Source organism: Simochromis diagramma, unplaced genomic scaffold (genome assembly GCF_900408965.1).
Source record: "Simochromis diagramma unplaced genomic scaffold, fSimDia1.1 OVJJ01000050.1, whole genome shotgun sequence".
NCBI lineage: Eukaryota > Metazoa > Chordata > Actinopteri > Cichliformes > Cichlidae > Simochromis > Simochromis diagramma.
In genome coordinates this window covers 652,388-667,085 of record NW_024387188.1, presented here as the reverse complement: position 1 = coordinate 667,085, position 14,698 = coordinate 652,388, and the positions used below count along the sequence as shown (strand labels likewise).

The following is a 14,698-nucleotide window of genomic DNA, read 5'->3' as shown; positions in this document are numbered from 1 at the left end:
GAGAGTGACTGAGGCGAATTTCACAACATTTTCTACTATCTGGAGGGTACAGCTGACTGTCGCCACCTGACGATCGCATTTGATTGGCTAAGCCTTTTTCTCCCACCCTCTTCTGATGACCGCGGAGCCTCCTGATTGGCGCGGGGAGGATTTCGTGCTGCGGTAACGTAGTGGGGGCGTGTCCGTGTGCAGGTTGCTGGATGGACGCTCACGAGCTGCCTTGATGCAAACATCCCATTTTGCAGTAACCGGTAAGAAGCTAAACAGGACTACAGATTTGCACTCTTCGTGTTTGCGGAAAGCCTTCAGTTCGTTCACAGGTAACTGGTCCGACCCGTGTTTCACTGTCCACAGCAGAACTGCTCAGGAACTGACAGCAGCTTGACCTGAACTTTGCCTTATTTATTTATGGCACCCATCGCAACAGTCCAGCACGGGTGTGCAGAAATAAGCAGCAATTTAACATTTTATAAGAAAAAGGTTTTTAAGTCGAACCATAATGACTTTTTGATGACTCTTAATCGTCTCGTTGACCATTTCTCTTGCTTTTTGTCAAGTTTGATTATTAGCCCACATTTAGAATTCCCTTTGAGTATTTGAATGCATCATTATTGTGGCCTCGCCATTCAGTGTGAGGGGTTTACATCAAATATAGTCTGAAAAGTATGCACCTGTAGAAGTACTTGGATCTACTCTGGTAAAAGTACAAATAGAATCATTTAAAAAATACTCTACTGCAAGCGGAAGCCCTCAGCTTTAGATTTTACTGAAAGAGGAGAGATGCCTTTGAAGTCAACTTCACTTTCCTGACAGCTTTGTTACAGAAAGAGTTCAAACGCTGACAGTCTTGTTGGTACAGTCTGGTGGAAATCTCAGTTTGTCTAACCTGAGGAGGGCCTCTGTGGGTTTACAGGGTTTATTAAATCAGTTATAAGTGTATTGCACCGTGTATGCTCTTTGAATCTCCGGTTTTAGATAATCATTACTGATTGCTGGTAGTTGGTAAAAAGTGCCCAATAAAATGGAAATACTCAAGGGAAAAAGTATCTTCAAGCTTCAAGATCTTAATAATAATACAGTCTCTGAGGGGTTTGTGTTGTCATTCTTACAACCTTTTAACCTATTGTATATATTGTCTTCTTTTTAAACAGGAGCACAATAATGAGACCAAACAGTCAAGCACTCAAACACAAACTGTCACATGACTCAGAGAGGGAATTTGGAGGAACCCTGGGTAAGTCACAGCAGTGTGTCTTAATGTTGTGCTAGTAGACATCTTCGATTTAGTTTGATGTCACGTTGCCATGATCACAGTGCTGAGCTTTGATGCAGCATGTGCCATTGCTGCACTAAACTAGAAAAACAACAGCAACTTTTCTTTCCTTTGATTCATTCATGCACTCTGAAGCTCAAGCTGCTGTCTGCAGATGCAGTGCTATCACATTACTTGCATTTCCCTGCAGCTAAATGCTGTTTTTATATACAAATTAGATAGAAGCTAAGAGGATCCTGATTTTATAAAAGGAAGAAATAAGCGGTGGTGATCATTTCAGCTGACATACAAAAGAACGTTTACACTAATGCGCTATTTATGATGCTGACACTGCCTAGAGATGTGTTGTTTTATTAAATTGAGCAGTTTGTTTGGTGGACCATAAGATTGATGCCTTCAGTAAAACTAATAGGATGTAGGATGTTGCACTGTAGTAATGATCGCTGGCATCACAGCATCATCTCTGTCATCACACCTCTAATCAAGAATCAAGGCAGCCTCCTATGTCAGATTCATCATTGCTGAAGTGAAATGTGCATGATGCTTCATGTCGTGCTTTTCCAGTTAAGCTAACCACAGATTTCACATCCGTCACTACTGATGTTTACAGTCAGCTGACTGAATTGTTTTGCTACTCTGCAGTTATTAGAGTTACCACAGTTTACCTGCATATGCATTATTAATGTGCTGCAATGTCAAATCTCCACAGATGCTATTTCACTTCTCTACATGTTGTCTCAGCCATGCTGTCTTAACACGCACCTAACCTGTCATCATACTTTTGTCTGACTCTTTAATTGTATTCATCTTTCAGGTGCCGTGTGCATTCCCATCTTTCTTCCGTTAACGGTGCTGTTCCTGATCTGTTTGAGCCGATCTCCTGAGGCCAGTTTGTTCCAATGGCCGCCCCCCCTCCCCTCAGCTGACCAGCTGTGGGACCCGCTGGCCCCCGTGCTTCTTCTTGGGTGGTTTGCTTTGCATGCAGTCATCTATTTGATGCCATTAGGAAAGGTACGGCATGTTCATCAGCCCAATTCAATGTGAAACTTACAGTGAAATCTGCTGTGGGTTTGTGATCTAGCTTATGTGTATAATGAAGCTGTAAACATAGCTTTATAACATGCTGTGTGTAATAATTAATACTAATAAATCAGAAGATAATTATTGTCTGTTAAGTTCCAGTCGGTGTGATCATCCTCTTGGTTAAATGACTGTACTCTGCAATTAGAGTTCTTTCAGAGCTACACGCCTCAACACTTCTCCTTTGCTACATACTGAGAAGTTTATAAAATACAGCGACCTGTATAATACAGTTCATCTGTGGCTATAGGCGCTCTCTGCCTATAGAGTCCAGCATTTTTACAGAGGAACTTTCTAAGCTGCACAATTATGAAGAAATGAGAAATGAGAAAGAATGGGTTGAATTATTGACCTTATGACACTGTAATAGGTATGCAGCATATGATTTGTGTCGTATTCTGCTTATTGCCTGCAGGTGTCTGAGGGGCTGGTGCTCAGAGATGGAACACGCCTCAAGTATCCCATAAATGGTATCGTTGAGCCGGGCGCGATATAACTACAAGCATTTCTGTTTAGGACAGAATCTGTGCGCCTTCAAGAAACAGATTTAAATATTAAACCTAAGTGTGAAATAATTTGTAATCCTGCAGCACTATCTGCAATGTTTCACAGCTATTCTTTAGTATTATACATGTTTTGACTGCAAATGTGTTGTTCACAGTTGTGTTGCTGACTGTAGTATATTTGAAAAAAAAAGAAAAGAAAATCTAAAATCCACAGGTCTGATCTAAAAGTTGAAGTTACACAATACTCAGCTCTTCCAACTTTTACCTTTTTCTCCATTCAAGCCTCTGTCAGCCTGCTTATCTCGCTCCTCCAGGCGACAACATTTTGTGTTGTTTGTTTCCCTCCCTCAGGTTTTCATGGCCTGTGCATCAGCGGTGTGTTCCTGATGTTGTTACTGGGGCTCGGGGCTCCTCTGGGGTATCTGTTTGAGCTGCTGTTGCCTTTGGCAGTATGTGCAATAGCAGTGTCGTTCCTGTTCTCCATCTACCTCTACATCCGCTCCTTCTGGGCTCCTTCCCATGCGCTTGCTTTGGGGGGAAACACGGGTGAGATGTTGAGGATCATTAATAAAGGTTGAATCCATGCTGAAACACGGTTTGAACCCGGCAGCTGGCAGCATTCAGTGCGTCCACAGGCTTGTTGTATTGTTTGCTGGGGGATTTGGGTGTTCCTGTGGGTAATTATCTAACTGCCACGCTCAACAGGAGCTTGTAGGCATTATGCATGAGGCAAACTGTTAAGTGAGATAGCGCTCCTGTACTTGCTACTCTGCTACCTTTATGTCAGCATGTAATTATAGCATTTGATTTTTGTGATTTTCTCTTTGATATGATTTAGGAAACCCGCTCTATGACTTCTTCATCGGGCGGGAGCTAAATCCCCGGATTGGAGATTTTGACCTGAAATATTTCTGCGAGCTCAGACCGGGTCTGATTGGCTGGGTGAGTTTACCCAGAGTAGCAAACTACTTGGTTCACCTTAACACTGTTCAAAGATTTATAGATACAGTACTCTATAAGAGACACATTTGAAAACTGTCTCTAATGAGATAACAAGGTCCTTTTAAGTTAGTCGTCATCCATTCATTCTCTTCCACTTATCCAAGTGGCTCCACTATCCTATCCTTATAGGCAAGGTACACCCTGGACAGGTCACCACTATGTCTCAGGGTTAACACAAAGAGACAAACAACCGTTCACACTCGCATCACACCAGAATCACCAGTTAAGCTAACCCCATTAACTGCATGTCTTTGGACTGTGGGAGGAAGTCAGAGTACTCGGACAGAATCGACACAGCCGCAGAGAGAGCATTCAGACTCTGCACAGAAAGGCCCGGCCAGATAATAGAGTCTTACCCAGATGTATTTGTAAGTGTGCAAAACACCTTCAGATTCACGTTAAATGCATTAAATAACATTGATGGTCATTTCTGTCCAAGAGCCCAACATAACCAACAGGTGGCGGTATTGCTCTCCTCTGAGCTTCCATAATAATTTGCAGTCTGTGAGTTTGACACAGTCACAATCAAAAGCTTTTCTCCCTGCTGACCTGACACAGTAAGACATTTGCTGGAGGACTGGGGTGCGCGCAGCTATCCGTGTCTGAGTCATCAGACTAAATTAGACTAAATGTGCTGTAGAACCTCAAACAAGATCCCTAAAATGACCACGAGGTTCTCAGTGTCATCGCCGGTCACAAAAACGACAGCACCGAGACTGCAGAAGGTTGAAGCGTCTCGGTAAAGCACTGATGCGAGCAGCCGTTTTCCTTTGGTATTTACAGTGTACAAAGGAAAAACCTTTGCACATGTGAATGTTTTAAAGCCATGTGCGTGGGAGAGCCCAGAAAAAGCCTCCACCAACTGGCTACAGACACTGTGTGGGATATTTTCATTTCCTGTTCAACGTCCAAACTACTTTCTTTTAACGTTCAGCATTTCACAGTTGCTGATAAAGTCTCAAATATTAAAGCACAATGGGCTTTCTTAATAATTTAATGGATTCCTTGGACTTTGGTATAATAGTGCCAAATATTGCTTCTTAGATCTAAATCAGCTTCATATTTAATAACTCAGTTTGAGTTATGGAAGTGTTTATAGCTCGAGTGTGAAATATTTATTTTGTTTCTGCATTCTCGTGTATCATCAAGTCGGAAAAATGTACACGATGTATGGATTTTTTTTCCCACTGGGAACATAAATGACAACAGTCTGGGGAATGAATGCAGCTGCAGAATATCCTTCACTCAGAAAGCATTTGGAGTGTGATAATGCATTTATTAATCATTTATTCGATTAGTCCAAATGGCAGACAATTGATTGGCGTGCACGCTGTAATTATTTGCACATTTTTTTGTTCTCTAGACTCTGCACTCCAGCTCATTCCATTTGACATAAAATGATGGATCACAGCGCCTAGTCTGGGCTTTCATTCGAGCACTGGAAAGACTCCGTGCGAGATACGGTTAAACGTGTCGCCCTGAATCACAAATAGTTCAAATGTAAATTGGACATTTACGCAAAAGACCTCACATGTGACCCAGAGTTGACTGCAAGCTGTCATTCAGATTGAGGTGATTCAGAGGAGGTGAAGAAGATATCAAGGACTTGTTTGACGACATGACCGGTTTGCCAAAAGTTAGATTCATTCTAAATTTTCACTCAAGAAAACTGGAACAAGACCTGCAAATGATCTCATGGATGGATAAGGCTAAGACTTGACTTTTAATGAAGTCTATACTGTTTCATGTTATGTTAGATTAAATGTACCTAAATACAGAGTAGGTTTTTACTGTATGTTTATAATCAATTCATCACAGGAGGAATTTTCTTATTTAGAAAGACAGAAAATGGGACATGTGTCTTATATTTCACGCACAAACGAAAGACTCGATTAAGTGAGACATTATTTGGCAGATTATTAATCCTAAAAACGGTGGCTCTGTAGTGTAGTGGTCAATTTGCCTAACAGATGAAAGAGCCCCTGTTTGAGTTTGGGAGGAGATGAAAATCCCTGGGAGGGTAGCATCAGGTAGGGCATCATCTGTAAAAATCGCATATGTGGATCCATCCACACGAGAATAAGTGACCAGCCAAAAGAAGCTTTTTATTTATTGCAAAATAAATAGTAGAATAATGACAGCATCCATTTATTTTAGTTGGCAATCTCATGATCACAGAAGGAATTTGTCTGCCCGTGCAAATGAACACACGCAGCCCCACTTGTGTTCATCATTATTCACGACCCCCTCAGGTGGTCATTAACCTCGGCATGCTGATGAAGGAGGTGGAGCTCCGAGGATCTCCCTCCCTTGCCATGATTCTGGTCAACGGTTTCCAGCTGCTGTACGTGGCGGACGCTCTGTGGAATGAGGTGAGAGTCACACTTTTTTTTTTTTTTTTTTACTTTATTTGATCACTGCTTTTATTTAATGTCTGCTTCATTTTGCTGTAACAGGAGGCTGTCCTGACCACCATGGACATTGTGCACGATGGTTTTGGTTTCATGCTGGTCTTTGGTGATCTGGCCTGGGTTCCATTCACGTACGGCCTGCAGGCAGCCTTCCTGGTTGTGCACCCCCAGACCCTAAGTTCACTCAAGGCTGCAGCCATAATAGCACTGAATGGTAATCGCTTGTCAGCTCTTTTCTGCTGTTCTGCTGAAAAGTGGCTGAAAATGAATAATGAACCTTTTTTTTTGTTTTGTTTTTTGCTGTCAGGTATTGGATATTACATTTTCAGACAATCCAACTCACAGAAGAATCAGTTCAGGCGGGACCCCACTCATCCAAGTGTCACTAGTCAGTTTGTTTCCCTCCGTTTTTATCTTTATCTTTTAATGCATTCAGATAAAGTCTTTTTTTATTTTTATTGATTTCCTCCTCACATCAAAGTGGGGAGGGAGACAGAGAGTTGGTAAATCTTATTCAGAAATATCGGTGCGTTTTACGACTCCCTACAGGACTGGAGACCATTGCCACAGCAACAGGGAAGCGGCTGCTGGTGTCCGGCTGGTGGGGTCTCGTTCGTCATCCCAATTACCTTGGGGACCTCCTCATGGCCCTTGCCTGGTCCCTTCCGTGTGGTAAGACATCTTAAAAGCCCTCTGCCCTTTTTTTTTTTTTTTTTGCTAGAAAAGAAGGCCACGCTGACATAACAGTTTTTTTTTAGCATATGTGGGTGAAGTCATGGATAAGAGATTAATGTCAGGCTGAGTAATAATCATCTTCAGCCTTGTTTATTATTAGTATGGATAATGATGGCTGGTTGTGTTAATGATCCACTGTGAAATCCTGGTTCTTTTTTTTTTCTCGGAAACTTTACTTGTATGTATGTATGTACGAAAGTTTTGACCTCCTCATTATGAATGTCACTAATCCCTGGATTAGTGACATTCATAGCAAAGTAACTCATAGCAAAAGTCATAATCTTTCATTTTTATTGTCATTATACCTCAAATTGGTCGTTTTAAGAAAATCTTTACGTTTGTATTTAGCTGCAAGGACCCCAACCCCAAATGCATTTATTGATAATGAAGCAGCAAGCTGCGGTTTGAGGAAGCCTTTATCGGATCAGGGGTGACTCGTGAGCCTGGCATATACAACTGATCGCTTTGAGAAAGACTGACCAACAGAAGAAACAGGAGAGGGAGAATGAATGGGTGTGTCGCTGCCGCACAAGTAGAGATTTACAGATCTATGGCCAGTAGGGGAGTGTTTGCGGCGTGCTCCAACTCCTTTGAGTTTATCTACCTTTATAATATGATTGGAAAGATGTGTTTTTGGTATTTAAATAGCGTTTTGTATGGGGTGCTGATCCAAGGATTTTCAAATATTTTAAACTTAACCATGAAAACCTGGGGGGCCAAGTCCAACACCAGGAGCAAATAATTGCCAGTAAGTCCAAGCTCTCACTGCAAAATGAGGGCCAAATGGATCATAGCAATGGGTCAGATACCCCACACTCCTGAAGCACATACCAGAGGATCCACTGAGGGTTACAGTTAGACCCCTTCTTCAAGTCCACAAAGAACATGACTGGTTGTGCAAATTCCCACACACCCTTGTTGTGGAAGTTTTCCATTTAAATAAAGCCTGCAGACGAGCGGTAGCTAACATTCTTTAACCAAAGCACACAAAGAACAGACAACCAAGCTCGATGGAGCCCCTGCATGTCCGCGGGACAGACGGTCAGCAGAGTTCTCCCTGAGTCTAACATGGCTCTCAGTTAAATACCTTCTCCAGGAACAAAAGGCAGTACACAGCTGTTTCACACCTTAAGGTTCACACTCCCTTGCTACCTACCAGAGTCCTCGAAGAGACAAAAGACTCTTCCTGTGGAGTTCCTGTTTCCCCCAACATCCTTACTACACCCCCTACCATTTGTCTTAAGACATGTTAAAATCCAGTGGCACCAAGGCATTACAATAAAATAATGTGATTAATACATAAGTAAAAGAAATTCCTATACACCCTCAAACATGCTCAGCAGGATAAAGAAGTAGTCCAGTATTCCACAACCAGGACGAAAACTCGATTTTACTACATACACTACATACAACTTCTTTAACTGAGCTTCAGGAGGACCAATGTGGCCAAACTTCTTCTCTAGTACATCTAGTAGCTTAATATTTCCAGCGAGGCTTAAAAGTGTGATCCTTGTGTAATTGGTCCTGGAGGACATCAAGAGCCTTAAGATGCTTCTAGAGAATCTGATCCACCCCAGGGGCTCTGTGACCAAGGAGCTGTTAAACTACCTCAGTGACCTCACCCCCAGTGATGGGTTGGTCATCCCCCTCACTTCTTCTCTTCCTCTGGGTTTGACAATAAGATTGAGGGGGTCCTCAGTGGAAGTATTCCTTCCACTGCTTGATTATATTAAGTTGAGGTCAGCTGCTTTCCCATTCTGTCACACGACAGTATCCCTGAATCGTTTCAAGGCTGTCCAAAAGTCTTGTTTCTTGCTCTCACCCAGTCCTTCCTGACCTTCCCTCAGCTACTAACAGGGCTGAACTCTTTGCTGGCAGAACAGACACCAGCCACTTTGCAGCTGCAGATTCGTGCAGCATGTTCCTCTTTTTAACCCAACCTTCCTTTGAGTGCTTCAGAAGTTGTGCTGGAGGTTGGGATGAAAATCTCACTCACAGACTGGGGGCTCTGCAAAATGGTCCTCACTGTACATTTGGGTACACGAGACCTGTCCAGGACCCTGCTTACGAACACCCTTCTTCTTGAACATGGTGTTTGTTTTTGACAAACTGTACTTAGCACAGAAGTCCAACAGATAAACATCACTCTGGTTCAGATCAGGCAGGCCATTCATCCTGATCAATCCCCACCTGGTCCCCACCTGGTCTCACCTGTTCTGTCACGAAGTGGGATGGACTCAAGCGCAGACAAGGCAGCTAGAATACAGTTCCATTTATTACTATACAACACCAGGTGCAAATATATACAAGTGAGAGGGCGGGGGGAATCCAGGGCACAGGGAAATCCGGGAAAGGAGCTCTTCACGCACGAGGGACTTCACAAAAAACACAGCACACCAGCAAGCCCGCACACCAAGGGTTCCAGGGAAACGGAATTCCTGTTTACAGACAACAAGTGATTAATCCAAAGGGTCAGCGATACGAAAAGGCAACAAGAGACTAGTACTCCGGAGCTTACTACCGAGGTTACTCAATAGTCCAGCGACGAGATGTTTCCAGCCACTGCCTTAAGTAGTGGATGAGGTTACGCGATGAGCCACAGGTGTGTGATTAACCTCAGGTGCGAGGGCCAGGGGCGGGAGCCCGCAATAAGCTCCGCCCCGGTGAGACACGGCTAGCGTGAGAGAGGTAGATGTAAACAAGAAACATATGTAGCCAACCTGAGTCAGCCAGGCAGATACGGGGGCCATGACATGTTCGGTGCCCACGGTGGAGTCTTAATGGCAGGGGTACCCTGAACTGTTGCTCAGCACATAAGGAACAAACAACAGTTAAGACCTGTTTTACCCCTCCTCACCGAGCCGCTATTATTTTTCTTTTTTCTTTTTTTTTGCATTGTGGTAAATACCGGATGGAAAACAGCCTCAATCTAACTAAGCATTTAATGCCACATTTTGTGTGCTCTCAGTACAGTTTGATGTGGTTTTGGTTATATAAGGTATTAATGGCCTTGTGCACTGTGATTTTTTTTTTCAGACTACCTCCATGTCCTTATGAAATATTTGCATTACATTTGCAACTGGTGTGCTTCCAACAAAGGCAGCAGGAAACTGTTCTCTTTGTTCTTCTGTAAATTGCCCTGTTCTCTCAAAAACCCACTTCCTGAAATAGTGACTGTCAGACTTTTGTATAGCTGACACTCTCATTGGTATTCAACATTATGTGACTCATTTGTCTCTCTGCTTTTGTAATTGAGACGCATTCTTTAGTTTCTGCTTTTTATCCTTTTTTATCGCTGTAGCACAAACTGCAAAAATTTGCACTCCAAAAAAAAAGTGATGACAGATGAAAGCTGCCCTAACAAACGAGCTCAGTGGTCCCCTGTAAACCTGGACTGAGGAAGCGCTGACTAAAGGGACAAGGGGTACTGCTCTGATTACTGTGATGAATCAACACTGAATATTAAGAGCTTAATCAGACTGGTATTCACTGCAGGGCTTTTGTACAATAAAGACTGAATAGAAAGTAAACTGCTATTTGCAGAGGAGGATGTACACTTGATTGCAGCTTGTTTTATACAAATCACAAATGCTGATGTCAGTAGCAAAAGAAGGTACTAGTTTTTTTCCACCATTCATTACTGAATCATATAATACTGTCTTGTGTTTTTTGTCATATGTGCCTCTTTATTTATAGGATTCTCACATCTTCTGCCTTATTTCTACGTCATATACTTCACCGTTTTACTGATTCACCGAGAGGCCCGTGATGAAAGACAGTGTAGAGCCAAATACGGGCTGGCTTGGGACACATACTGCCGACGTGTGCCTTACAGGATTTTCCCTTATATATACTAAGAAGAAAAGAAGATGTGGAGGAGAGGGATCTGAACTGCCGTACAACTTATTGAACACAAACCTAGCAATAATTTCATGTAAATCTATTTTCAGTGAAACAAAGATGACTAGCGTCTGCGCTCCACATCTCTTTGGAAAAACAAATATGACTTAAATACTGATTGGACGGCAGAAACAAATCCATAAATATCAGTGCCTTTGTTCAAAGAAAGTCTGCGTAAAAGCGTTTTTTACAGTGTCTTGTTTTGTTGTTGTTGTTGTTGTTGTTGTTGTTTTTTAAAATGTAGTGCCACAGTAAACTACATTGGAAATAAACAACTACAAAACACCAAGTATTCGAAAGTGTTATTGAAATGAAATAATTATATTATAATATGAAGATAAAACGTGATGATGTTTTACATCGTTGCATTATGTATGCAGAAGTCAAACCCATTCTTTTGTGAAAATTGTTATGTGAAAATGTGACTCATACACTCAGTGGACACATCCCTTTAGTGGGTTTCCACCACATCCCAAAAGTTCTGTATTGGCCTGAGTTTGGTAATTGTGAAGGGTGTTCAAGCACAGTGAACTCATTGCCACATTCAAGAAACCAGTATGACCTGATCTTAGCTCTGTGACGTTGCAGCATAGAAGTAGCCTTCAGAAGATTGGTCCACTGCGGTCATAAAGGGATGGACACGGTCGGCAACAATACCCAGGGAGGCTGTGTGCCATGAACCCCCCACCAGAGTGGATCCACATTGTTTCACACCAAATTCAGATGCTACAATTCAAGTGTAGCAGCAGAAATCCAGACTCATCAGACAAGACAACATTTCTCCAATGTTTTTGCAATCTTCTGTTCACCTTTGTTCAGCCTGTGTAAACTGTAGCCTCTGTTTCCTGTTCTCAACTCAGCGGAGAGGTGCTCGGTCTGCTCTTCTGCTGCTGTAGTCCATTTGCATCAATCTGGCCCTTCTTCTCAGACTTTCCTCCACATTTTCTTCCGGAGAACTGCCGCTCGCTGGAGATTTTCTGACCGTTGTTTGCAAACCACGGAGATGGTTGTGTGGGGGAAATCAAAGCATATCAGTGGTTTCTGAAATACTCAGACCAGCCCATCTGGCACCAACAACCTTTCTTCGCCATTCTGATGCTCAGTTTGAATTTCACTAGCTCTTCTTAATCATGTCTAAATGCACTTAATTGGGGCCAAGTGATTGGTTGATGAGATATTCGTATTGATGCGCAGTTGTAGAGGTGTACCTAATGAAGTGGCCAGGGAGTGTAATTTTTAGTAGTAAAACCACAGCAGCTATTAGGAGCCACTTGCTATGTACATGTCTGTTTTTAGCTAGCTAACCTTTTAGAACCTGTTATCATCTTGTTCAAATGGATTCTCTTTCCAGGCTTCCAAGCTACAATAGCAGATGTTTGCCAAGCCTCTAGGCTTTTTAAACATTTGTTAGGCTTCATCTCTGAGCTCGCTGTGTTTCAAATTATTCTAAAGGAACAAGTACACGGCAGATATTAGTACCAGTAAATGCAATCAGAAGCTGCTGAAATGGCCTCTGTCAGCACTAAAGCAATAATTACTTCTTCTTGAGGTTTTGCATTAGAGTAGCTTCTTTTGCTGTGGAGGTGACAGGTGGCCACATTATTGCTGAACTGATGCATCACTTTGAGAAGAGGTTTTTTTGTTTAGGCAATCTCAAAATCTTTCATGACTGTGCGATGATCAGCAGTTTGGTTTTTATGGCGCTTCAATGCTTGAGCTTGTTTGTTGCCCTTTTTAAAAACAGATTGAGACGTCTATTCTATTAGGCTACGATGCAGATTCGTCTAAAAATAATGTTTGTATTATATTTGACCTATTCCATTATAAATCACCCTGCATTTACACTAGCAAATGATGTTTTTCTCACATGCAGTGAGGCGTGTGCGTACAAATGACAGAGCACTCTGCTGATGCACACCTTCGTTTTTCACCTTTTAAACCCATTTACAGTACTGTTGGCCTCTGGCCTCGCCTACACAAGCTATTTTGTGTTGTTTTTCAAATGCTAAGTGCTAATTAGGAACGGGCTTCTATACTGTGAATGCATGTCTACATGGTGGCTAGACTCATGCTGAATTATTACATAAGCTTCTTAGCTTTTTATAGGATATGCGAATATTTGTGTGCATGTGCAGCATGTACTGTGCGTGTTGTTTTCCTCTGTTGTTTTTGTTTTTGTTCTTTTTAAAATTTTATTACATATTTTGTTCATATGGTAATTATAAGGCTGGATTACACCACAGCTACCTGTGCATGTGACACAAAATAATAACAAAATATAACTTCAAAAAGTAACTGTAGTCAACCGCAAAAAGTGTTCACACATCATACATAAACCAACGAAATGACAAATCTCACCTGGAATGTAAACTCTAGCTTTGAAGTCAGTAAGTTCAGGTGTGGCTATTGCACCAAGCCGCTTCTTATTAATATATATCAGTAATAAATATGGCTGACACCTAATATAGTGGCTTATAAATTCAGATTCAGAATATTAAACACCAGCCAAATATCTTTTATTTCCTTTTTTTGTTGTTGTTGCAGTAGTTAGCCACACAATAAATGACAAAAGGTAATTAAACTACTTTAATCACTTAATATATGTCAGCTAGGTTTGTCACACAGGCACAGAGAGGCAAATAGTTGGTGTGTGCAGACAAATTGGCATCTTCCATGCAAACTGTGGGTGACTCCAGCAATCTGCTAATCTGATAATAACCACAGGGACCACCAGAAGGTGCAGAACAGATTTCCCTTAGCGACTGCCAGCTGTCTCCAGCAACTGCTCCCCATCCTTTTGGGAAATACACTTTTTGTCCCCAGTGACCGGTGGTTGCCAAGGGGTTGCTGACCATTTTCTAGGTCAGTGTGACTGAGGACTACCAGCAAACTACTGCAATTAGCTAAATCCTAAATCCCACCTGTTTTAACTTCTGGTCAACACCATTTTGTATAATATAGTTGTTTATGGTCATTCAACCTGGAGTTCGAATGTAAATGCAATGTTTGTATTTAGCCAAGACTACTAGATATTAATGACACACCTCCATCGTTTATATACACTCTATTGTTCCAAGCATTATTTAATACAATACGATGTCTACTTTGCAAGTCATCATCACACTTGTGACTGACAAGTCTCTATACAAAATGAGTAATTAGCCCTTAGATTAGGTGTTCAGTTTTAATAAGAACTAAATGCTTAACTCTTTAAATCAGGACGTCACAAACCATCTCATGGCATTATTATATTACATTGTATCAGCTCATGATTTCTTTGACATGATGCCGTGCAAACACACTGCCATCTTTAATGAATATAATGACAACTGACATGTGTGGGTAAAGACTTTGTCATTCTTCACTCCCCGTAGCGCCAAATTATTCTGTAAATGATTGTCACTTTGATTCTGTATAATCTGTGAAAAGTTGCTTTCCCTGTGTATTAATTAAATGCTATATAGATATTTGAGGTGTTAAACTACACTATCAGCATTGCAGTAGTCATCAGGATTAAAATTAGACTGCCATTCTCATTACCAAAAGGAAAAAAAAACTCTCAGCCTGAGGGCTTCATCCATTTAAAATATTAAATTTGATCTGAAAATTGAAAATTAAAATTAGATATGAGCAGACGTGGCTGATTAAAAAGTCTGTTACAAGCGAGTAATACTCTGTTTATAAAGCGGCCTTAAACGTGACCCGGGAACTTTCAGACTCGTCTTAAAGCAGTCTCACATAACAGTGAAGAGGGGAAGACAACAGCAGCCAAGTCATGACTTTCTAAGGCC

The 14,698-nt window shown here is 41.7% G+C and overlaps 1 protein-coding gene across 2 annotated transcripts; it reads left to right on the top strand.

Annotated features, from left to right (window-relative positions):
* The first annotated feature begins 130 nt into the window (after positions 1–130).
* On the top strand, positions 131–11,196 carry tm7sf2 (transmembrane 7 superfamily member 2). Of its 2 annotated transcripts, none has more exons than XM_040049832.1 (11): positions 131–251; positions 1,152–1,234; positions 2,088–2,284; positions 2,769–2,823; positions 3,211–3,405; positions 3,698–3,801; positions 6,114–6,233; positions 6,318–6,486; positions 6,580–6,660; positions 6,822–6,944; positions 10,704–11,196. In XM_040049832.1, the coding sequence occupies exons 2-11, from the start codon at positions 1,162–1,164 to the stop codon at positions 10,862–10,864; spliced, it is 1,278 nt and encodes a 425-aa protein (XP_039905766.1). In that variant the 5' UTR covers positions 131–251; positions 1,152–1,161; the 3' UTR covers positions 10,865–11,196. The 2 variants fall into 2 exon arrangements, with proteins under 2 accessions (XP_039905766.1, XP_039905765.1); XM_040049831.1 differs by having other exon boundaries at positions 169–320.
* Positions 11,197–14,698: the final 3,502 nt, after the last annotated feature.

Coding starts and splice junctions, on each gene's coding strand:
- tm7sf2 (XM_040049832.1), top strand. CDS start 1,162: ATGAGACCAAACAGTCAAGCACTCAAACACAAACTGTCACATGACTCA. Junction 1,235..2,087: donor GGAATTTGGAGGAACCCTGG/GTAAGTCACAGC, acceptor TTCATCTTTCAG/GTGCCGTGTGCATTCCCATC. Junction 3,802..6,113: donor GACCGGGTCTGATTGGCTGG/GTGAGTTTACCC, acceptor CGACCCCCTCAG/GTGGTCATTAACCTCGGCAT.